General features: G+C 40.9%; 1 protein-coding gene across 1 annotated transcript; it reads left to right on the top strand.

Annotated features, from left to right (window-relative positions):
* Window positions 1–1185: 1185 nt before the first annotated feature.
* On the top strand, window positions 1186–23998 carry LOC134790464 (tyrosine-protein phosphatase non-receptor type 23). The gene is made up of 21 exons (XM_063761273.1): window positions 1186–1381; window positions 1461–1663; window positions 1909–2231; window positions 2665–2838; window positions 3781–4067; window positions 4616–4806; window positions 6115–6259; window positions 6690–6921; window positions 7386–7585; window positions 10142–10274; window positions 10547–10726; window positions 12583–12726; window positions 13160–13246; window positions 13785–15470; window positions 15810–16264; window positions 18027–18158; window positions 18864–18992; window positions 19700–19878; window positions 20531–20715; window positions 22918–23040; window positions 23698–23998. The coding sequence occupies exons 1-21, from the start codon at window positions 1295–1297 to the stop codon at window positions 23916–23918; spliced, it is 5496 nt and encodes a 1831-aa protein (XP_063617343.1). The 5' UTR covers window positions 1186–1294; the 3' UTR covers window positions 23919–23998.
* Window positions 23999–25410: the final 1412 nt, after the last annotated feature.

Here is a 25410-nt window from a genome sequence, read left to right on the forward strand (position 1 = left end):
CTGTGAAAACTTGTCAAAAAACAGTTTAAGGCAGAGTATGCATAAGTTAGTATATGAATTTACTGGAGACGGTAGTACTGCACTCTGGCGGCAGAACATTGCAGTAATATCCCCTATTACTAGATTCCAAAAATATATAATATAATGTCCATTCCATTAATGCACAGATGATAAATAATTTTCCACTAAAAATATTCGGGGAAATAATTATAGTCATGTTGTATACCAGGAAATTCACTCATTTTATTTTTATTTACATTGATAAAAAATTAGGCTGCAGTCGATATCGATACTTCGTATCGATACTTGTAGTACATCACTAGTTCACAATTAAAGTGGATATGAAATATCTAATTTTCGATGTGTTTATAGCCTGCTACACCAAAATAAGGCTAAAAGTATCTAAAGCAATACTTACCGGTCTTCATCTAATGGAAATTTCGCCATAAACTTCCTTTTTTGCGATTTTCGCGAGCGTATCAATTGCTACATATTTCGCACTGAAACAACTTAGTTTTCGGTGGCATTTAAACAAAATCTATTGACTCACTGTATGTTCTTATCACGTTTGACTGTTTTGAAAAATAACGAAGGCTTTTAAAAAAGAAATTGCAAGAAATACGTAAGTAAAAACCTACGAACCGCCATGACAAGCAACAAAGCAATGTGGCTGACAGTTGACTTGACAGATAAATAGCACTGACGTTTTATTTTGTTTTTTTTTGCTATGGCTAGGTCACTGAAGTCCATACAAAACCTTTTTTTGTTCCTAGTTGCGTCAGCCTGGTCGGGACCGTGCGCGTTGGAGGCAAAGAGAATATAATCACTACGTTGGAGGGTCGGCCATCTAGTGGCCTGAATCGGAAACATAAACTGTACTTGTATGTACAATCTTTAAGTTAAGGTATGTGATACACAACAACACAACTTCTTTCTAAATGGTATAAGGATTATTAGGAACGAAAAACTTGTTTATTGAACTGTAACGCTATACTTTCTGATAGAATATTAATATAAATAAAGTAGCTGTTATTAAATTGCGTTTCGTTGCATGATTAAAAAGTTAAAAGTATATTCATTGTCCACTAGATGTCGCTAGCACGGCTAGCAAAAAGTCACTACAGATAAAGAATATATTAAAAAAAAATGCTGACCCAATCATTCAAGCCGTTCATTCATTCAGTTCAGTCCTAAATCAATCAAACAAAAAAATGACAGCTCTAAACTAATTTGTGATGAAATTGTTTTCCCAAGTGATTTTCATGTAATCAGCCAGATAACAATCCTGTAAACAATGGAGGCGGTGCCCAAGTTGCCGTTGTTGAGTTTCGAGCTAAAAGAGAGTCCGGAGACCACACACTTTGGGCCAAAACTTAAGCAGGTCAGTGCGAAGTGTAAATGTAGTGATAAGTGGTTTCTAGAGACATTTCTTTGTTTTCACGGATGATTGATCATTTCAGTACATTGCGGACGCGTACAGGGAAGACCCTGAGAGCTATAGCAATGAGATGCATCAGCTGGAAAGCCTGCGGTCGTCCGCCGTGAGGCCTTCTATTGACGCAGCAGGTCTGAGCGCGCTATACAGATATTTCTGCCAACTCAGAGCCATCCAGAGCAGGTTTCCGATGGCTAAAGGACAACCAGCGGCTTGTACATTTGCGTGGTAAATAAGTTCAGTTTTGATCTTGATAAGTTTATTAAGTTTTACTAGGACAATGACTCACTGATTTTTCTAGACGATTTTATGTGAACTGTAGGCAATAACAACACGTTGTCTGTGTTAACATTGTATATTTAGCCTTATGAAGTTAGAAAACGAGATCCTAAGAACATTTATATAAATAGTAATAAGCATAGCAACTAAATATGTGTTGTTGTTTTAAACTGCCTACCTATTTTGTCCTACAGGAAAGACCTCTATGCAAACATGAGCAGTCCCCTAGCAGACATTCGTTTTGAAATGGCCTGCATCTTACACAACATTGGGGCTCTGCACACCCAGCTTGGGGCTTCAGAGCCTCGCACATCCCCAGAAAGTCTAAAGACGGCATGCACCCACTTCCAAAATGCAGCATGGGCCTTTCAGCTGGTGAAAGAACAGTATCCACAGCCAACAGGGATAGATGTGTCACCAGAAATGATGGCGTTGTTCCAGGAGATCTGCTTTGCTCAAGCACAGGAGTGTATACTTGAAAAGAGTATTCAGGACACTAGGAAACCTAGTGTTATAGGTAAGATCTTGGTAGCTTTATAATGTTTGACATTTGTAATTATGGAGTAACCAATATGCTTTCACTTACTCCTGTCTGATGTTATTCTTTATAAGCAACTCCAAAATTATAATTAGGAGGAACTTAATTCACATAATTCACTTATGTTATTATTTTTGTTCTGAATAAGGCATGTTTGATCTTGGCACTGATAAAATGCAGATAAAGCAAAAGAGAATTGGCTTGATAGTTTTATTTGATTACTGTGAAATGGTTAAATATTAAATCCAAACTCACTATTTAACATTCACATTACATCACACTTATCCCATTGGATTTCATATAATATAAATAAAGAGAAATATAAAGGTAAAGTAAATTTTTAATAGACCCAATAATCATTAATTCTATGTATACTTTACACCAACTACTTAGAAATCTGTAAATCTATCAGGTGCTGTGGCAACCCAGGTGATGTTTTTCTACCGTAACTGCCTGAACCACCTCGGAGCATCAACTGGCTCTGAAAACGTCCATGAAATAATTGGCGGCAAGCTCTACAACTTCTGGCACCGGTTCTTGTCGTTCAAATTGTCTTATATTGGCTGCATTGTGTGCTTATATCAAGGTAATTATAAATATACATTTCACATTTATAAATGCACCAAATTGGCAGACTCTGGTAATAGGTCCAATGTCTCTAGTCAGTTGGCTCTTTGGAGAGCGAGCATGTGCGTATCCAGGCATAATTATTAATCCACAAAACGACTGAACGGTACTGTGAGGTCTCATATAGCGACAAGTACAGTAGCCAAAAAGGTTGTTGCTCGTTTAGCGCCAACTCAACACATTTACAACACATCTACAATGTGGGAAAAGGAGTGGAGAGACAAGCCTCCCGAAACCCTGGGCGTTAGTATCAACCCTACAGTGAAACCACCTGGCTTTTTAATGCCCAGAAAAGAATGGTGTCAGCTGAATAGACTAAGAACCGGTTGTGGACGCTCACGAGCGTTCCTGCACAAATGCGGCTGGGTGGAGTCTCCGAAGTGTGAGTGCGGTGCTGCGGAGCAGGATGTCGCGCATATCTATCGAGACTGCGCGCTACGTAAATACGATGGAGATCCAGCAGACTTGTTCACCCTTGACGGCGACGTTATCCAATGGATGCAGGGTTTAAGCATAGTACTATAAACGACTGACAATATGCCATACGATTAAATAAATAATGCACCAAACTCAGTTAGCCACAACTAAATTTTTCTAATGATAGATAAGGATCTGAGTACTGTTTGTTGATTTATTATTTGGTAAATAAAAATATATATTTCATTAAATATGCATTCAATAATTTCAATCAACAAGCAATTAATTTCTGTATAAATTTACTTACTAATTTACATCTACTAGTTTGATCAGATAACAATAAACCATATACAAAATACAAATACTTAATTGTTATAACACACACAAAAGGAAATAGATAAAAATTAAGTAAATACAGACGACCGTCAATAGCAAAAGCGCAATTTTTAAGTAATTATATAATTGTCACTCTCCCCATTTCAAGGAATGAACGCCGAAGAACAACAGAAGATGGGCGAACGCGTTGCCTTCTACCAGCTCGCCGTGGACAAGCTTGCCGAAGCCCAGAAGCTCGCCAAATACGTAGAACCTGTCCAGGTCACCAAGGAAGCCCTCACATTCACCAACGACGTGGTGGAGGGGAAGCGGAAAGCGGCGAAGAATGAGAATGAATTTATATATCATGAGGAAGTGCCGGATAAGGATTTGCTTATGGATATGAAGCCGGTGTGCTTGGTTAAGGCTTTGCCGGTCAATTTGAATGATCCTGAGGTATGTAATATTAGAAGATTTTTTTCTGCTTTAAATAAATTGGTGAAAGTGATTTTCTATCGAACAGAATGTTAAAGTAAAAAAAGATTGTTTTTTAAAACTCATTTTTATTGTGCAAAAAATATATGACCGTCTTCCGTGTCATTTCGTGGCACTTTAATCTTATTTTGTGTTTTATTTTTTATTATGTATTGTCTCGATTGTTTGTGCTTACGAATAAATACTATTCTATTCTATTTGATAATGATGATTGAACAATATGGACCAAAATGCCAAAGCTTCAGACGGTTGTTTTAGGGCGCTAGACTAACGTTTCATACGCGCCTATAAGATCGTTTTTGGAAGGGCGTGTAGGCGCGTATAGACCAAATGTAGAAATGTAGCGAAAAATAGCGCGCGTGTAAGCGCGCCGAAACGATCGTTCACGCGCAGAAAAAAACGCTAATTTCTAACCGCTCTTATTACCTCAGCTGGCGTCATATTTGATTGCTTTTGCGTTTGGCGTCATATTGGATTTTTATTATAGTTTATTTCTTTGTTTTACACAGGTGTCAGGTCCTGACATATTCTCCCGCCTGATCCCAATGGGAGCTCACGAGGCCTCCTCCGTCTACTCTGAAGAGAAGGCCAAGCTGCTCCGCCAAGTCGTCGGCCAAGTGGAAGCCAAGAACACCGAGCTTACTGAGTTCATGTCATCATTGCAACTTGATCAGTTAGAAGTGCTGGATTCTGATCAAAAGTAAGTAGAAATATCCTTTTTAATTTAACCCTGTATTGTTTAATATTCCAACTATAATAAGTGGGTGCTGGCCACGAGGTGTCTTATGCCTAAAGAAAAGTGACACTGTGTAAACGCCTACTTGCCTACAGATTGAGTCGTCAACACTCACATCAAGCTTACTTTTTTAAATGTTGGAAACAAATAAATTATTGTGCATCTAAAGACAATATCAGATTAAAAAAAAATATGTAAATATTGATTTTAAAATAGTAAACGATACAAGTGCGGAAAGTAGGAAATTCGCGTGGTGAAGTATGATCTGTGGTGAGTTGCGAATTACCTATTCGCACGTGTACCGTACAACGTTTTACAGTACATGTGGCTGTTCAAATTAACGACATAGGCACGGAAAGAGCTTATTGCCGCACTAGTGCGGGAAAGAAGCACCATATTGTGCGTTCTGATCTTATTCAATTCTACCAGCAGGCAAATGGTATAATTTCCTCATATTATTTCATTATCACATCTACGAATTACTTAGTCAAATGAGTAAGTTTCCTCGCAATCTCACTTGTAAGGTTTCAGTCTAACGGCGCAATATATTGGATCAGTGAGTCACTCGAGCAAACGGCGGGTTTTTTGTTTGGGTGCCGATATCAGATGATAATGCTAACATTACTTATCTGAGAAAATATACTTTGAGGTCATTAGCCTGTCTATTTTTCTCGATTAAACTAACGACAGCATTATGTTATTTACAATCCACAAAAATTAAATGAATGAATACGTTTAAGATGATTGCTCTTATAGACATCAAAATAGATCTTTATAAGAAATGCATTTGTTGGCAAGTACTCAGCACAATCGTCGGCTAACGAAATTATTTTTCCTTAAAATCTAAAATACACATATTAAACATTGTAGACTGACTGCTGATAAAATATTTATTTATTTAACCATGCACAAAAGAAAAACCTTACAGGACAAATGGTGGACTTAATGCCATAATGCACCATGACCAACACATGACGCCTTCTCCTTTGATATGCTTTAGGCTGATCAGTGCAGGTTATGTTTTAAACAACCAAAATTTTACAGTTATTTACGAAGTAACCATTGCGACTTGCCTGTCCAATTCTATAGATACTTGTGTCGCTTAATTTCAAACTCGGCTAAATCCATCTGTCAGATTATGCGATTTTGGTATCAAGAAAAGGTAATAGGGTAGATATTTGCTGAGAGGGTCGAATGGATTTACCCAAGTTTGAAGGTATGCGACACACTTAAGTGTAACTGTATTTATTTACTTATCGTTTGATCCAACAGGATCCCTCAAGAGATAGTGGACAGATGTGCAGCCATGAACGCCAAGACCGAGGTTATACAAACGCTGGTGGATTCCATGAATAATCTCGCTGAGATCATCAGCGACGTGGAGAACTCGCTCGCCGAAATCAAGACGCTCATTCAGGTATCTAACTCATCATTATATCAGACTAAATTTGTCTACTATGCCATCTCTAAAGATATTTTCACCGACCGGGCATACGGCGCTCAGTGCTGTCATCTAACGGTTCACTGATTTTGATTATGGGAATTCTCTGACTGTTTGCTCCGATTTACTGTCACCACTTAAACAACGAGGAACCAATCTTCTGCACTGGAGTCATAAGACTTTTGTAGCGTCTTTGCCGTAGTTACATCTCTATTTGAATGGTAACGCTGTACCGTAACGGGCGCTCAAGATTTCTCGCAACCATTGAAGCAGTCATTAAAATACGATCGTAATAACCGTAGGTTTAGTTTATAAACTTTTAATTAGTACTTGAATATACCTACTCCCAAAATGATCATTGCTGCTAGGCCATTATTCAGCACTTATATACCTTTTCGAATTCCAGGAAGAAACATTGAAAGAAAAAGAATTCCAAAAGGTCATGGGACCACGCCCACCCTCCATAGTGCAAACCGAACTATCCAGAGAGTTCCACAAATACCAGGAGGCCCACGCGAGAACCAACGAGTCCAACCAAGTGCTGCACAAAGCTATGACGCTACATATAGCTAATCTGAGGCAGTTAGCTGTGCCATTAGATGTTCTGCAGAGTAGGATTCCTACCATCGATAATATTGGTAAGTGTATAGAGTTCCACAAAGACCAGGAGGCCCACGCGAGAACCAACGAGTCCAACCAAGTGCTGCACAAAGCTATGACGCTGAATATAGCTAATCTGAGGCAGTTGGCGGTGCCATTAGATGTATTGCAGAGTAGCATTCCTACCATCGATAATATTGGTAAGTGTATAGAGTTCCACAACGACAGATATCATTCGTTTCCTTCATTCCTATCTCGCCAGGTTTCGTGAATCGACCTGTACTCGCAAAGAGGCCAAGAACCAACGAGTCCCAAGTGCTGCATAAGGCTATACAACATCTCTCTTTGATATCAGATTACTTTTGGGTTATTGCAACTGTTATTTATACGTCATAATTTCATAGAAGTTTGACATTTAAAACAACACTTGCACTGCGTGTGCTATCAAAATCGTTGCAAACTTGTCTTGGTCTAACTCTAATCATATTGTTTTCATTGACAGAGGGCTTGGACCGGGAAGCCATGTCGGAAATGCGTCGCGTCGTCGGCAAGGCGCGCCACATGCAGGCCCAGCGCGAGCAGCTGGTGAGCGCGCTGCGCGCCGCCGTGGCCGCGGATGACGTCACGGCGGCGTTGCTGGCGCGCGCCGCCGAGCCCCGGGACCAGCTGTTCGCGCAGGAGCTCGCTAAACATGACCCTCAGGTTAGTCTATATACCTTAACACATTCACTGCCAAAGATTTCGTAGCGCTACGCTCGTAGCCGATCCCAGCGTTTTCCCGCTTTGTAGAGGAAAACTACTACGAACAGAGAACCGGCACTCAATGTGTTAAAAAGGCATACTTAATAATAAGCATACATCGTTATCGCGGGAGCAAATACGATTTGACAATACTGAAAGATTATAAAAAACAGTCAAAAACAGAAATGACATTCGTATAGAGAAACGTTTATACCTACGACCTTAAAATGTATAATTATTTTATTGAATATCAATGCTATCTTACCTCCATACTTGACTTGATTGGTACTTAAAAAGATTACCTATTAGGTACGCAACCTTATCAGTCAATTTAGACATTTGTCAATCTTGACTGATCTTTATTTGTAACAACATAATCAAATAGAAGTTGCCTTTAAAATGCCTCGAAGGAAAATAACATGTGATGAATTTGTGGGGTTGTTTATACAGGATTATCCTGAGCTAGAGGCTCGCGATACAAATCTATTTTGCTCGAAGTGCAATATTAGTTTTTGTAAAACTAAATCTTCCGTGAAACGTCATTTTAACTCTGAAAGACACACTTCTCTCAAAAAAGATTTTAGGTTGGAACTGACAAAATTTCTAGTAAGCTGTAACATACCGTGGTCTCAAATAGAGAACCCTGTATTTAAAAATTTCATTGAAGATTGTGTATCTGGAAAATTTGAAAAAACTGTTCAGGTCCCTTCAGAATGTTTGCTGAGGCAGACTTGCGTGAATGAATTATACGACAAAGAGATGGATATAATTAGAGACGAATTAAAAGACGCGTATATATATGTAAGTGTTGATGAAACCACAGATGCTATAGGTCGTCAAATCGCTAACGTTATAGTAGGTGCTATGCTTGAAGATGATGTTGGAACTCCACACGTGCTGTCAAGCAAATGTTTAAATGAAACGAACAATATCAGTATAACTAATACTGTAAAAAATGCCCTGGATGATTTGTGGGGCCCTGGTCACAATAAGCATGACAAGGTGTTGTTGTTATTGACTGATGGTGTGGGGTATATGTTGAAAGCTGGCAGAAATTTGAAAACACTTTTTCCGAACATTGTCCATGTTACATGTTTAGCCCATGCTCTTAACAGAGTTGCCGATCAAGTTCGTGTTCTTTTTCCAGAAGTTAACCTATTAATTTCAAATGTAAAGAAAGTATTTCGCAAATCTCCGAAAAGAGTAAAAGCATTAAGAGAAATGTTTAATGGAATTCCTTTGCCTCCAAACCCAACAATTATTCGCTGGGGAACATGGATCGAGGCTACCACTTACTACAACAAGTATTTTGATGATATAAAAAGCGTTATAGACACATTTCGTAATTCAGACGCACAGTGCATCGTCAAAGCAAAAAAATCTTTACTCAGTGCAAAAGTTCGAAAAGATGTAAATTTCATAGCAAAGTATCTGCAAGTAATACCAGATGCTATAAATAAACTGCAGTGCCAAAATCTATCTCTTAGTGAAAGTTTGACCATAGTACAAAATACATACAAACATATATCCAAATTAATTTTGAATAAAGATGGAAAACAGATTTTAAAAAAGTTCAAAGTGGTTTTGCAGAAAAATGCCGGATATGAAGTTATGAAAAAAATGTGTGAACTGATATCGGAGAAGGAGATAGTACTAGATTCAACGATATATCGTTCTACATTTGATTACTTCAGTCGTTTTAAAAACGCACCCATTACAACAGTAGCAGTCGAAAGATCATTTAGCCAATTAAAATGGATATTTACTGCACGACGCCGCAGATTAAGAGTAGAAAACATAGAGAAAATTTATGTCGTATATTACGAAAATCACTTAAGATCAACAAAAATTAAATAATGTTGTACAAAATAAATCATGAATATTTATTTGATATGTCGATTCCGGGTCATTATTTACTAACAGAGTGTAAAGCAAGATTTATGAACATTATGCAACAAAAACTTCGTGCTATGTATGATGAACTTCTTGGAGGCTTATAATGTGTAGGCAGAAAGGTCTGTTTTTACTAAACGGGCAGTCTGTTTTACCACTTCTTTAATAAATTTATATTTGCTCCCGCGATAACGATGTATGATAATAAGTGTCGCGAAGCAGTAAATAATCCAAATAGCAACATACAACAGACTGGCCACAGAAATAAAACTCCCTGTATAAAATCAGTCACCAAAACACAATAAACCAAAATAATTCATTGTCCAGCAATTGCAGAAGCAGGCATCTTTATTCAGTAAAGAAAACTGGCAGAAATCACGAACCGTGACTACGAAACACTGTTGGGTAGGTCTTAAGTAGCGTGTTTCTAGGACAGTGGAATAGCTTTAAATAGCAATTCTCTCAAAATTCTCTTCACAAAATTCTCGTGTAAGTGAATATTATGTATTCTTATGAGAAATAAAGATCTTTAAACCTAATTATGGTAGGTGGACTACAGAACTTCACAACCCGTATTCTAAACCAACGTTATTCATATTTTTATGTTGTTTTAATTTGTTTCAGGTGAAAATAATAGAAACAAACCTCGCGGCTCAAGAGAACATCATCAACCGCCTGACGTCGCTATACGCTTCGTATGGAGAGTCACGACGTATGCTGTCGGACTTGCTGAGGAAGCGAGAGAGCATCATCAACGGTATTTATATCTCCTTTTAACGTATGTGTGGTGGCGCGCCATGAATACGGGCGTCCGCTAGCGTGGGCGGTTGCACGGAGCGGGTGCCATTGTAGGTAAAATCCGTCGCACCCGCAAGTTAGCAACACTCATACTATTTTTCGTAAATCCGCTCACCCGCTCCGTGCAACCGTGCCACCTAGCGGACGCCCTATTTGTGGAATTTAAACATTAAGCTTTCTCTTTCTTTCTTCTAAAATTAAGCTTGGAATAATAAAGCAAATCTTCCCCAGCCCTCATAACCTCCTACGACACGTACGGCGAGCTCCTCGGCAAGTGCCAGAAGGGCCTCGAGTTCTACAAGAAGTTGAGCCACAACGTCAACCAACTGCTCACGAGGCTGCGAGGAACATGCCAAGTTCAAGAGGAGGAGAGAGAGTCACTGCTTGCCAAGAACAGTAAGGGTAGTAAAGGTTAGTTTAAGCAAGTATTTACATTTATCTCGGCAAGTGTCGGGGTCTGCAATTCTACAAGTTGAGCCACAACGTGAACCAACTCCTCACGAGGCTACGAGGGACATGCCAAGTTCAAGAGGAGGAGAGAGAGTCACTGCTTGCCAAGAACAGTAAGGGGAGTAAAGGTTAGTTTAAGCAAGTATTTACATTTATCTCGGCAAGTGTCGGGGCCTGGAGTTCTACACGTTGAGCCACAACGTCAACCAACTGCTCACGAGGCTGCCAGGAACATGCCAAGTTCAAGAGGAGGAGAGAGAATCACTGCTTGCCAAGAACAGTAAGGGGAGTAAAGGTTAGTTTAAGCAAGTATTTACATTTATCTCCGCAAGTGTCAGGGCCTGGAGTTCTACAAGTTGAGCCACAATGTTAACCAACTCCTCACGAGGCTGCGAGGGACATGCCAAGTTCAAGAGGAGGAGAGGGAATCACTGCTTGCCAAGAACAGTAAGGGGAGTAAAGGTTAGTTTAAGCAAGTATTTACATTTATCTCGGCAGGTGTCAGGGCCTGCAGTTCTACAAGTTGAGCCACAACGTCAACCAACTCCTCTCGAGGCTGCGAGGGACATGCCAAGTTCAAGAGGAGGAGAGAGAGTCACTGCTTGCCAAGAACAGTAAGGGGAGTAAAGGTTAGTTTAAGCAAGTATTTATGCTGTTATATTGGCAAGTGTCGGGGCCTGGAGTTCTACAAGTTGAGCCACAACGTCAACCAACTCCTCACGAGGCTGCGAGGAACATGCCAAGTTCAAGAGGAGGAGAGAGAGTCACTGCTTGCCAAGAACAGTAAGGGTAGTAAAGGTTAGTTTAAGCAAGTATTTACATTTATCTCTGCAAGTGTCGGGGCCTGGAGTTCTACAAGAAGTTGAGCCACAACGTTAACCAACTCCTCACGAGACTGCGAGGAACATGCCAAGTTCAAGAGGAGGAGAGAGAGTCACTGCTTGCCAAGAACAGTAAGGGTAGTAAAGGTTAGTTTAAGCATTTACGCGGTTATTTTGTTTTATTTTATTTTTATTTATTTATACAAGGAATTCCAACAGCTATGAATGATACATTAGACTTTTTAAATAGCATTACAGAGCCAATTATAGGAACCCGCAAATAGAAACTGAATATATGATACGTTACACAGTACACGCTATAATAACCAAGCACAGTATGCAACAACGCAACCTAATTGTGTTAGGGGTTTTTAGAATTGTCTCGATGAGTATTAGTTGTCTGTCGTAAGAAAAGTACAGTCAGCGATAAAAGCTTGTACCAAAAATGAAAATTTTGCCAAAAACTTATTCTTGGCAAGTGTCAGGGCCTGGATTTCTACAGCAAGTTGAGCAACAACGTCAACCAGTTATTTGACCAGGAGTTCCTCACGAGGCTGCGCTGCAAGCAAGAGCAGTACAGATGTAGTGCATAATTATTTTCCATCTTATTTTCACGGAAACTTACGGACGTGTCTTGCTATTTCAGTCAGTCTCGGTACAAAAAGTACTGACATTGACTGAACTAGCATGACAAATACGAACGTTTCCGAGAAAATACGGTAGAAAACAATTATGCACGACATCTGTAAAAGTTAATAAATCGTGTGACTGCTTAAATACGTAAGCAGTCACACTGATGCGTGGGGATCCTCGGCAAGTCCCTGGATCTCTACAAGAAGTTGAGACTTTTATTGAGTTTATTTTCCTTTTTTTACAGAGATGTTGTCCAGGGGATCGGGGGGCGTTCCAAAAGTTAAAAAAACATTGCTCAAGAGCAATTAAGACGGGTCACTTTTACGGTAATTTCTTCACAAAATAACCGAATGTTTGTTTCAGCGGCCACCCCCGTACCGTCTTCACCGGCAAGAATGGAGAGGGCTGACAGCGTCGAGCCTCGAAGCGAGGGCTCCGGCCTCAAACTGAAGGACTATCTGCCGTATATGAAGAAGAGGCAACTGCCCAAAACCCCTCAAGGGACAGGTCAGTCCATATGTGGCGAATTTTTAAAGGGTCATTGAGGGTCAAATCCCCTGATACGTCAAAATGGTCTTTCTAACTTTATAATTAATGTCGATTGGTACTTAAGAAAAAAAAAATGGAGAAAAGCAAGTAGGAAAGCGGACCCTGGCAAAGAAAGGCCGGAATAACGCTAGATAGAAGAAGAATGTCGATTGGTACTTACATATTTTGGAAGACCGGTAGTAGTAAGCGACATAATTATCAATTTTAACGATTTATTTTAATGCCAAGATTTTTTTAGAGACCGGCTTAGATAAGGGCGTTAGAAAAGCCACAAATGAAAGAGTTTTTGAAACACTGGCGAGTTTTTGAAGCAACAAGTAACGTGTGCCATATAGCTTGCACATTAGATAATTTATGTTATTTGCTTAAATAATTGTTACACTATTTATAGGTCAACCAGAAACGTTACCGCCAGAAGCGTACTACCCAGAGTCGATATACCCAACATCCGTGAGACCAGCTCCTGTTGGATCAGAAGGTATGTAAATATGGCTGTCCTTTAAATATTGTGTACTTGCCTCGGCCGGCCCTCGGCATCGTCCGCAAATACGTCTGTAACTGCCCCCTTAGTATTTCCTTATATTTATAGCCTTCTATCAGAATACATTTTATACTATATCAATAGTTTTCCTTAATCTACGATAACCGATTCTGTGTGCCTTTAGGCAAAGGCCTCCCCCAATCTTCTCCACTCCCCCTTATTTTGCACTAATCTGGTCCATGTTTTAGTCCTTCCAGCCATGTCTTCTATTTCATCGGACCAGTATCAGTATTTCTTTACTGATTTTCAACCCCTATTTCACCTTCTTAATGAATGAGTTAAAAAGTATCCTATGTCCCACTCCAGAGTTTAAACTGTGTGTGCCTCGAATTTCATCCTACTCTGTTCAGCCGATTTTGTGAGGTAGCAACTTAATAGCCTAACATCTACATTTATAATCTTAGTATGATTTAAATTATTTTAGATAGATACTCTATAACTTAATTTTATGATGGATTATATCTTTCTTTCGCAGCTACTGATCCAACCCAAATGCAACTGCCAGACGGTGTGGTCATGCCTCAAATGATGCCTCACCAGTACGCCCGCTACGGCACACCCTACACCCAAGAGCCCGAACCCTACTCCACACCCTCAAACTTCTCCTACCCTTCCAAAACCTACGAAAAACCCGAGGACAACCCTTTTTATTCAGCCTACACCCCTCCTCAGTACTCCCACCAAATGTCCAACCCACAAACATACGCCAACCCTTACTATTCTGGCTCTCAAGACAGTGGGACTATAATAACCGATTCACAAAGTAACTCTTATACTATGCAAAGCCAAGCGAACGCTAACATGGCTACTAATAGCCAAAGCGTGCCAAGCAGCGCCTCAAGCAATAGCCAAACTAACGCACCATATATCTACGATATGTACGGGCAAAATCAAATAGCACCAATCCCTGAAAATCCATCAATGACTTATGCAGGTCATGATTTGAGCGCTAACTTCTCTCAAATGCAAGTATCAGCGCCTAAAGATTATCAACCGCCGAATTTCGGTAACGATTATTCACAAACGTATTATAGCGTGAACTACCCACAAGCGGCCACGCCTAATATGGCTACATATAGTAACGCTGAACAGAGTAACTCAAACACTAATTCTACGCAAAGTACTGATTATAATACAGCGATAAATTATCCATACGCTCCTAATTCTGCGTCAACGTACGCACCCAATTCTGCTGTTTCAACGTACGCACCCAATTCTGCGGGTTCAACGTACGCACCCAATTCTGCAGGTTCGACGTACGCACCCAATTCTACGGCTACTTCGTACGCGCCTGCCTCCGTTGCTTCATATGCTCCTAACCCTGTGACTTCTTCGTACGCTCCTAATTCTGCTGCTTCCAATTACGCACCTAATTCTACGGGTCCTACTTACGCCCCTAACTCTGCTCCTACTGTTCCTGCGTACAGTGAGCAATATAACTACACAACAGGCTACGAAGCATCATCACAAAGCTACCCCGTATACACGAACGCTGATACTACAGCCTACTCTACCACCACAGTTACCAATGTCCCAGTATCCATCGAGTCACCATACAATCCGCCCGAACCGAATCCAGCACTATCCCAAATAGACGCTTACGACCAACCAATCAAGTCCCATGTCACCGGAGAAGCATTGAACTACCCTAGCTACCAAAGTTACGAGCCTAGCTACACCCCAACCCCTAACCCAGAGACAACACCGACCCACCAACCAAACAACTTCTACCAAGACCCAGCGAACGTGAACTACGCGCATACCTATCAAAATCATCCGGGTTATAACTTCAATCCAGGCACAGGAGGTTTCGACTATAACTACGGCTCTCAGAATTCTTATGCCAGCTACGTGCAACCAAATATAGACTCTCAGTCGAACCCTAAAGATCCAAATTGGAACGCGCAAGGGGTCTACACGAGCGCTGGAGCGTGTGAAACTGTCCAATCCCCTTCAGAAACCCCTCAAACGCCGCAGCCAAGCGACAATCAGACTTATTACAATACGCCGTACGGATATATTACTAATACTAATCAGTCACAAGAGGTGGTGTCGAATCCTGAAGTGACGACTACGAATTATGGTGCCAATGTGAATCAGTCGACTTATATGCAGTCTGGGGAACAGTACAACACTAATGTCACCTTTAGTAATAACAAAGGTAAGTAAATCATGCAATGTCAGTCATTTAACCTTTTGACCGCCAAAGACTTCAACTGACGCGTTCGGTTACAGTTACGGTAATATTAATCTTCGTGCATTCGGATAAGGTTTATATTAATTCGTGGCGTTCAAAGAGTTAAATAAAACAATGAAGAATTGACACTATTGGTTACGGGTTAGATCTCTTCTCTAGGCTCTGTATAATCCATATCAATTGTTACATTTAAATAAGCTGACAGCTGAAACCAAAAACAATATAATGTAATTATCAGTTTCTTTATGAAATAAATCACTTAAATGAAAAATATCTTTTATTTTAACATCCATTTTATTTCAGTAACGACACCCAAGGAAGAAATAGAGGAGCCAACTTTTGAGGCAAAACCAGAGCCGATCCAAAGTCCACCGGAACCAGAAACTCAAGAACCTCCACCAATTAAAGAAGAGTCTGAACCGGTCCCAGAGCCCTCCGTTTTCGACTTATTATCAGACATAGATTTCTCAGTCGAACAAACACCTCTAACGCCTCAAATAAAAGTACCACAAATATCAGAAAGCGCGATCAAAAAGCCTTTACCAGTGCCTAAAGTTGAACCAATTCCGAAACCAGTGCCAAAAGAAGAAGTGATACAACGGCCAGCTAAAAGGGACCTGTTTTCGGACCCTAGTTTGCTGAATAGTTTTACGCAGGAGGTGAAGAATTTGCAGGCCTTGGTTGACTCGTTGACGAATAAAGTGCAGGGTGGATTGACGCTGTTGGACTCTAAGTGGAAGTCGTTCCAGGATATACAAGTGAGTGTTTTGTTATCAAGATTTTCTTTATTCTGTTTACGGGTTATATTAGCGGATGGTGCTGGGCCTTAAAATACGGCGTTGCGTAAACAAGAAATTTCCTTTGGCAGGATTGGTCCTTAGGACCCAAGGATGGATTTAACAAGTGGAGCCACCGAGATTTTTGATGTAAATTTTCTCTCGACTTGATCTTGATATCTATATCATTTAAGTTACTAGGCCAAGTTTGGTATCGTTTTTAGGGTTCCGTACCCAAAGGGTAAAACGGGACCCTATTACTAAGACTTCGCTGTCCGTCCGTCCGTCCGTCCGTCCGTCCGTCCGTCCGTCCGTCCGTCCGTCCGTCCGTCCGTCTGTCACCAGGCTGTATCTCACGAACCGTGATAGCTAGACAGTTGAAATTTTCACAGATGATGTATTTCTGTTGCCGCTATAACAACAAATACTAAAAACAGAATAAAATAAAGATTTAAATGGGGCTCCCATACAACAAACGTGATTTTTGACCAAAGTTAAGCAACGTCGGGAGTGGTCAGTATTTGGATGGGTGACCGTTTTTTTTTTGCTTTTTTTTGTTTTTTTTTTGCATAATGGTACGGAACCCTTCGTGCGCGAGTCCGACTCGCACTTGCCCGGTTTTTGTATAAATCGGGGATGCCGAATACATTTCTGATATCATAATGACACCATTTAGAAGTAAAAACACATAAAATATGAAAAAAAAAAACTTTTTTTAATTCCTCTTCACACTTAAACCGCTAAACCAATTTAGTTAAAATTTGGTACAGAGATAGTTTGAGTTCCAGGGAATAACATAGCCTACTTTAAATCTCAAAAATCATCCTTTAAGGGTGTGAAAAGGGAGGTGGAAATTTGTATGGGGATTCAATAACCGCTGAACCGATTTAGATAAAATTTGGTATAGAGATATTTTGAGTCCCGGGGAAGAACATAGGATAGATTTTATTCAAAAAAAAATCTCTGGGGAATCAATAACGGCTGAACCGATTTAGATGAAATCTATGTCTACATCTTTGATTTACTTGAAAATGATACTAAACTTGACATAGAACCTAAACTTAAACAATTATTAACATCAGACGTCTCCGACGCTTAAAACCCCCCCACCCCCTACCTGCATCAAAAATCTGGGTGGCTCCACTTCTTAAATCCATCCTTGGGTCCTAAGGACCAATCCTGCCAAAGGAAATCTCTTGTTCATGCAACGCCGTGGTTGACCTTTTTATGCTCTGAGCACACTCAACTATATTGAAGGTTAATAATTTTAATAAAAATATTATTGCATGACCTAAAAAGCGCAAAGCTTAACCCTTTAACAGACGGGACGAAAAAAACCGGCCAGGTGCGAGTCGGACTCGCGCACGAAGGGTTCCGTACCATAACGCAAAAAACGGCGTAAAAATCACGTTTGTTGTATGGGAGCCCCACTTAAATATTTATTTTATTCTGTTTTTAGTATTTGTTGTTACCTATAGCGGCAACAGAAATACATCATCTGGGAAAATAAGTCCTAAAAATTATTTAAAATAAAAAACAAAAACATGATGTTATGGGGTGTGTTTTTAAAGGGAAGCTTTTGATTCGGAAAATTACAAAAAAAGTACTTCTTCTAAAATTCATTCTAAAAGTACTTTTCATGTAGTAATAAAAAAATGTTATTTTCATATCTTGTTTTCTCTAGTATTTTATCAACTATAAGCAGTGTGACCAAGAAATCTAAATTCAATAATTTTGTGTACAGAGTAAAGAAAACATGACGCGATCGAAGAACATCGCGAAACAATATAAGAGTGGCAACATCGCGCCCTACGACGACTCCCGACTGACGCTCAGGAGTGACGCGAATGCGTACATCAACGCTTCTTATTATAAGGTAACATACAGTCTGACAAAAAAGAGTAGAAATTAAAAAGTGCCAATACTGTAGTGTCGTCCAGTTTTCTTATATAAATTGGTTTGAAAGGGACGAAACTACAGGATTGCCAGCTTTTAATTTGTACTCTTTTTGTCAGACCATACAGAGTGGATTTATTTTAAGGGCATCTAATGAAAATAGTCTTAGGACACCTTTAATTTTTGTTCAGTATCAAAGGTTGTTTACAGGCCTTTTTAATGCTCTAACCTAGTTTAGATTAGGGCACCAGTAAAGCCATAAATGAAAGAAAATGTTTTTCATACATTTTGTTAGCAAACAAAGTAAAAATGTTCATATATTATTCTCTTTTTTCACGCCAATCAGTCTTTGAACTTGATAATTTATTAAAACCAAAATTTTACTTTGCTAATCCGCGAAAAGATAACGTGCTAGTCATGCGTGCGTGTTAATTAATATGGATTTCCACAAAGTAACGCCTGAATTTATTCACTATTATATCATTTATATTTACTATTGGCGCAAGGCCGCATTGGCAGGGTCGCCATGTGAGGTGGGACGTAAAGGAGAATTCGTTCGTACTGAATATAGGTTTATTCTGTCTTAAATAACAAGTACAAGCCATTATATACTAAGCTATGCACGTGTGTGGGTAAGGCGTAGTACACACACTAGAACCTAATGGTATGTTTTTTTCGTTATCAGCAACTGGCTCCCTGGTGCATTCCCCTGGTGATATCCTCGATGCCACAAGAGAGGAGCTACAGTGTTTTCTGGAAGGCCGTGTTGGAAAACAAAATCACGTCTGTCGTTTGCTTGCTGAGCGAAATTGAGGTCAGTAAATACGTTTTTTGAAGGATTACAAAATTTGTCTTCTAACAACTTAGTAATAGTATACCTACTAAGTTATATTTAGTCTAACAAACACAGCCAGTAAGAAACAGAAAAACTATAGGTATCCTTTTTTTTGGGTGCTAGTACTAGCGTAAGATAAAAACAGTATGATTCTCTCTGTTTATGTTTGAAATGAGACAGTCCTGGGCCAAACTATACAAAATCTTATTTAAAAAGTTCTCAGGTTTTCACTAAACCCAAAAATCCCATTGCTTTAAATTTAAGATTCGCTCTTTTTGGTTCTGTCGTCTTCTTATATTCCATAGCCAATTGACAGGCCATTGAACTGATTTTGTGGTCAGTGATGAAATTATTTTTAATCTGTACTAGCGATCCGCCCCGGCTTCGCACGGGTTAACAAATTATACACCTAAATCTTCCTCAAGAATCACATTGATAGGTAGAAACCGCATGAAAATCCGTTCAGTAGTTTTTGAGTTTATCGCGAATATGCAAACATACAAACAGACAGACGCGGCGGGGGACTTTGTTTTAAGGTGTAGTGATTTATACTCAATACGGTAAAGTTTTGTGTCAGACAAGTGGTTTAAAAAACTGGCTATGGCTAAATTATTTAACCGGCAAATTATATTTTAATTTGTGTTCAAAAGGCGAGACTTAAGTTATTTTGGTTCTTTTTTGTACAGATGCAAGGCAAATTCTACTGGCCGACGGCGAAGGGCCAATCCTTAGACCTCCCCGGAGTTAAGGTGGTGCTGGATGACGTCACATGCACTGTACATTGGACCGAACGGAAACTTACAGTGGTCCACGGGAGTACTGTGCATAAAGTGAACCATTATCAAATCAGCGTATTCCCTGCCAAGTAAGTTGCACTTAATAAAGCCAAAAATACTTACAGACGTAGTGCATAACTATTTTCTATCGTATTTTGACGGAAACGTACGAACGTATCTTGCTATTTCAGTCAATCTCGGTAGAAAAAGTACTGAGGTTGACCGAAGTAGTATGACAGATACGAACGTTTCGTAGAAAATACGATGGAAAACAATAGGGAATATTAGGCAAAGCTCTGTGTAGGTGGCACATACAGTAAACAAACCACATTGACACATCACACGTCACGTCAATCACATGGCCTACCGCGAAACAAGAAAATCGAAATTTCGTTATCTAATCTCTCTATCACTCTTGCATATTCGAGCGATAAAGAGGCAGATAACTAAATTTCGATTTTCGCGTTTACCGGTAGGCCCTTGTTAACAAACCGCCTTGATGCATCAATGTCATATTTTATTATCTGTGAAAACTTGTCTAAAAACAGTTTAAGGCACAGTATGTATAAGTTAGTCTATGAATTTACAGAGTCGGTAGTGCTGCACTCTGGCGGCAGAAAATTGCAGTAATATCCCCTATTAATTATGTACTACAACTGTATTAAAATTTTATATAATTTACAATTATGTCAACTAACGGCCCTGCTTATACAAATATCATAGTACATTTTTACTTCACAGAATCGTCTGTTCTCCTCTCATCCTCCTCGTGGACAAGATCCTATCGGAGACCTTTGAGAACCGTCTCAGTAATCAGCTCAGCGGCGCCTGGCTTCAATGCGGTACGGGTGGCGGGCGGAGCGCGTTACTGGCGCTAATTATAGCGCTCGTGTGCCAAGTGCGCGCGGGACAGCCGCAGCTGTGCGGTGAGTACATGTATAGATCCTACCGGAGACCTTTCAGAACCGTTTCAGTAATCAGCTCAGTGGCGCCTGGCTTCAATGCGGTACGGGTGGCGGGCGGAGCGCGTTACTGGCGCTAATTATAGCGCTCGTGTGCCAAGTGCGCGCGGGACAGCCGCAGCTGTGCGGTGAGTACATGTATAGATCCTACCGGAGACCTTTGAGAACCGTTTCAGTAATCAGCTCAGTGGCGCCTGGCTTCAATGCGGTACGGGTGGCGGGCGGAGCGCGTTACTGGCGCTAATTATAGCGCTCGTGTGCCAAGTGCGCGCGGGACAGCCGCAGCTGTGCGGTGAGTACATGTATAGATCCTACCGGAGACCTTTGAGAACCGTCTCAGTAATCAGCTCAGTGGCGCCTGGCTTCAATGCGGTACGGGTGGCGGGCGGAGCGCGTTACTGGCGCTAATTATAGCGCTCGTGTGCCAAATGCGAGCAGGACAGCCGCAGCTGTGCGGTGAGTACATGTATAGATCCTATCGGAGACCTTTGAGAACCGTCTCAGTAATCAACTCAGTGGCGCCTGGCTTCTATGCGGCACGGGTGGCGGGCGGAGCGCGTTACTGGCGCTAATTATAGCGCTCGTGTGTCAAGTGCGAGCAGGACAGCCGCAGCTGTGCGGTGAGTACATGTATAGATCCTATCGGAGACCTTTGAGAACCGTCTCAGTAATCAACTGAGTGGCGCCTGGCTTCTATGCGGCACGGGTGGCGGGCGGAGCGCGTTACTGGCGCTAATTATAGCGCTCGTGTGCCAAGTGCGAGCAGGACAGCCGCAGCTGTGCGGTGAGTACATGTATAGATCCTACCGGAGACCTTTGAGAACCGTCTCAGTAATCAGCTCAGTGGCGCCTGGCTTCAATGCGGTACGGGTGGCGGGCGGAGCGCGTTACTGGCGCTAATTATAGCGGTCGTGTGCCAAGTGCGCGCGGGACAGCCGCAGCTGTGCGGTGAGTACATGTATAGATCCTACCGGAGACCTTTGAGAACCGTCTCAGTAATCAGCTCAGTGGCGCCTGGCTTCAATGCGGTACGGGTGGCGGGCGGAGCGCGTTACTGGCGCTAATTATAGCGCTCGTGTGCCAAGTGCGCGCGGGACAGCCGCAGCTGTGCGGTGAGTACATGTATAGATCCTACCGGAGACCTTTGAGAACCGTCTCAGTAATCAGCTCAGTGGCGCCTGGCTTCAATGCGGTACGGGTGGCGGGCGGAGCGCGTTACTGGCGCTAATTATAGCGCTCGTGTGCCAAGTGCGCGCGGGACAGCCGCAGCTGTGCGGTGAGTACATGTATAGATCCTACCGGAGACCTTTGAGAACCGTCTCAGTAATCAGCTCAGTGGCGCCTGGCTTCAATGCGGTACGGGTGGCGGGCGGAGCGCGTTACTGGCGCTAATTATAGCGCTCGTGTGCCAAATGCGAGCAGGACAGCCGCAGCTGTGCGGTGAGTACATGTATAGATCCTATCGGAGACCTTTGAGAACCGTCTCAGTAATCAACTCAGTGGCGCCTGGCTTCTATGCGGCACGGGTGGCGGGCGGAGCGCGTTACTGGCGCTAATTATAGCGCTCGTGTGTCAAGTGCGAGCAGGACAGCCGCAGCTGTGCGGTGAGTACATGTATAGATCCTATCGGAGACCTTTGAGAACCGTCTCAGTAATCAACTCAGTGGCGCCTGGCTTCTATGCGGCACGGGTGGCGGGCGGAGCGCGTTACTGGCGCTAATTATAGCGCTCGTGTGCCAAGTGCGAGCAGGACAGCCGCAGCTGTGCGGTGAGTACATGTTTAGATCCTATCGGAGACCTTTGAGAACCGTCTCAGTAATCAGCTCAGTGGCGCCTGGCTTCAATGCGGTACGGGTGGGGGCCGGAGCGCGTTACTGGCGCTAATTATAGCGCTCGTGTGCCAAGTGCGAGCAGGACAGCCGCAGCTGTGCGGTGAGCATAGACTACCTTCTAAAAGATTTTCAGAGACTTGCGGGCACCACACATAGGAGCTCCATTACTTGTAAAATACACACAGGAGCACACTTTACTGACTGACTCCCTGTGTGTCGACACCTGATGCATTCTGTGTCTGATCGATCACACAGATGTTTCTTAGCAACTATACCTATACTAATCTAAGCGTTTATTGCAGTATCGGTTTGTAATTAATATTTATTTCCTTAGATACACTGGACGCGGCGTGTGCGAACCTTTACAAGCACCGTACGGACGTGTTGGAGGACACCAAGTTCCTCGCCGACGCGTACAGAACGGCGCTGTTCTACGTGCAAGGAGTGCTTTGCTCTGGTGAGCCGATTTATAATAATTATAATCGTATAGATAACTCATTTATAAAAAGCGCGCGACCCTCTCCAGAGCACCTATATCCATTTCTTGAATATAAATATTGCACGCGATGTAAAATTTCTATTTCTAATTAATTCATTTGTCTAGTAACACAAGAATACGATACGACGTCATGGCGTTACACAATTCGATGCTGTGTCATCATGTCAGCTTCTTTAATTCAGCACATATTACACATATTGTGTCGACTTCAACGTTGAAGGTTGTCAGGCGTTGTATTAATCGTGTTTTTGAAGTGAAAACTTCTTTAGCGGCACTGTGCACTTTTTGTGATGGGAAAAATGTTAAACTCGCGACATGTCACGTGACCATAAGATTCGTAAGACGGACACGTGACCTGATCGAAAAACTGTTACAATGTCATTGAGGTTTCACTTCTGCCGGCACTCCCGGAGTGCAACCCGTTGTTTTTTTCACGATGCATGTCGCAGATTGCCATGCCACGACGTTGAACATTGCTTTTGCCCTGACCACTCACAAATAGCTTTACATGATCATTTAAAGTGCGGAAGTAAATATACTCGTATGTCGTATTATACCTTCTATATACTTTTTCGACGTTTTCTGATTTAACCATTCCTGTCGTTCCTTCCGCAGGTACTACCTCATTCAACGGCGAAGCCATCTCGGTCCCGACCGGGGCGTCCGTATTACCCCCCGTCACGCCCACCCCCACCCCCACCGCCGCCAGCTCCCAAAGAACCAAGTTCTCCCGAGAATCCTTCGAGGAGATGAAACAGTCGCCCGGCCTCAAGAGCGGAGACATGAAGGACCCGCTCAACTTTCTCGATCCACTGTGGAGCTTGAAGAAGAAATAAATCGATTTTAGACTTTGATGTGTTATAATAAGGTTGGTTTTAGCTGAAACATCCTCAACGAAAAAGTGGACGATTTCATAGGGTAATGTCGATAAAAATAATTTAAGGTGGGTTTTTGAAGCGGAAAAATAGACAACAATCCATAGGCTCCTACTTTCCCACAAATAAGTTAAATTATTTGAAATCATTTGAATGCTTGCGTTTTATCGTAAATGAAGTAACTTTATACGAGAGTAGGTGAATTATCCAGCAATTATCGGCCCGTAAAAGAAGAAATAAAGACTGGTCGGATTTCGACTCTACTGCGGAACGGTAAGGTTGGTTTTTGAATGTGATAAATTATTGGATATAATGATAATTATGATTTTAAATTATTTAATCGTAGCCTTAGTTTAGGTACTTATTCGATTATAGTTATTACCTTGCTTAGTAGTTACTTTCACTAATGTACGTTGTTATAGGTAAGGAATTATAAGAAGAGGCGATTGGAACTAAAGATGAACAATGCGAAAATCAGACTACATTTCCAGGTTTTGAAAGTTTTGCTCTAAATTGTCTTATATATGGGTCATTGTTATGTTATCAAAGTCAACATGTGAATTGCAATAAATAAATACAATACAATACAACATCGTAAATGTGTACTTTTTGATTTTCACTCCTTGATAAAAGTTCAGTTGAGAGAAATACGAGTACATGTGGCAATTCTTCTGTATTGTGAAACGTCTATGTGCATTTAATTTGTACCATTTGCCCCTCTGCTACTATTACCCGGCAAGTAGATGTTCAGAAATGTATGTTAAAGCAATTATAAAATGTAATTACATACATTTATATCGTCAATAATTACAATAATTAGCGTTGTTTCTAGACCAATATTAAATTAGAAACTAAAGTATTTTACAGTACATATGGTCCTATTTTCCCGCACTAGTGCGTAAAATAGCACTTTTCGTGCGAATGTCAAATTTTAAAGGGCCATATGTACTGTAAAACGTTGTACGATACACGTGCGAATAAGTAATTCGCAAGTCGTGTCGATTTAAAACACTCCCTATGGTCGTGTTTTAATTTATCGCCACTCGTTTCGAATTTCCTCTTTTTCGCACTTGTATCGTAACTAACTATTATAATTTAAGTATTGATCGGTAAGTTGAGTGTAATTGTTTGTATCGAAATCAGTTATGTAAGGCATTGGGTTAAAATTAATGTCCAAAACATGTCTATACCTATGCAACTTATTAAGTAAAAAGATTAATTGTTTAATGGTATCTTTTTAATGTTTCGTCACACGTATTCAGATGTATTTTAAAATGTGTGTTGCAAGATATATGGAAAACAATTTGTAAGAAAAAAGGAGGTGCATTTATGTTTTTAATATTTTTAGTTACAAATAATTTCAAGTCGGTTGCTAAATTAACGATACATTATTTTATATAAAAAAAGCCTTATTGAAAGGCTAAATAAAGTAAATAATTCAGCTTAGTTTAGC

This window comes from Cydia splendana, chromosome 5 (assembly GCF_910591565.1).
Source record: "Cydia splendana chromosome 5, ilCydSple1.2, whole genome shotgun sequence".
NCBI classification, from domain to species: domain Eukaryota; kingdom Metazoa; phylum Arthropoda; class Insecta; order Lepidoptera; family Tortricidae; genus Cydia; species Cydia splendana.

What these genes read in the sequence shown, in the direction of transcription:
- LOC134790464 (XM_063761273.1), top strand. Translation starts at nt 1,295, where the DNA reads ATGGAGGCGGTGCCCAAGTTGCCGTTGTTGAGTTTCGAGCTAAAAGAG. An exon ending in CATTGTGTGCTTATATCAAG is followed by an intron (nt 2,839 to 3,780) that starts GTAATTATAAAT and finishes CCCCATTTCAAG; the next exon opens with GAATGAACGCCGAAGAACAA. An exon ending in TCCTACCATCGATAATATTG is followed by an intron (nt 6,922 to 7,385) that starts GTAAGTGTATAG and finishes TTTCATTGACAG; the next exon opens with AGGGCTTGGACCGGGAAGCC.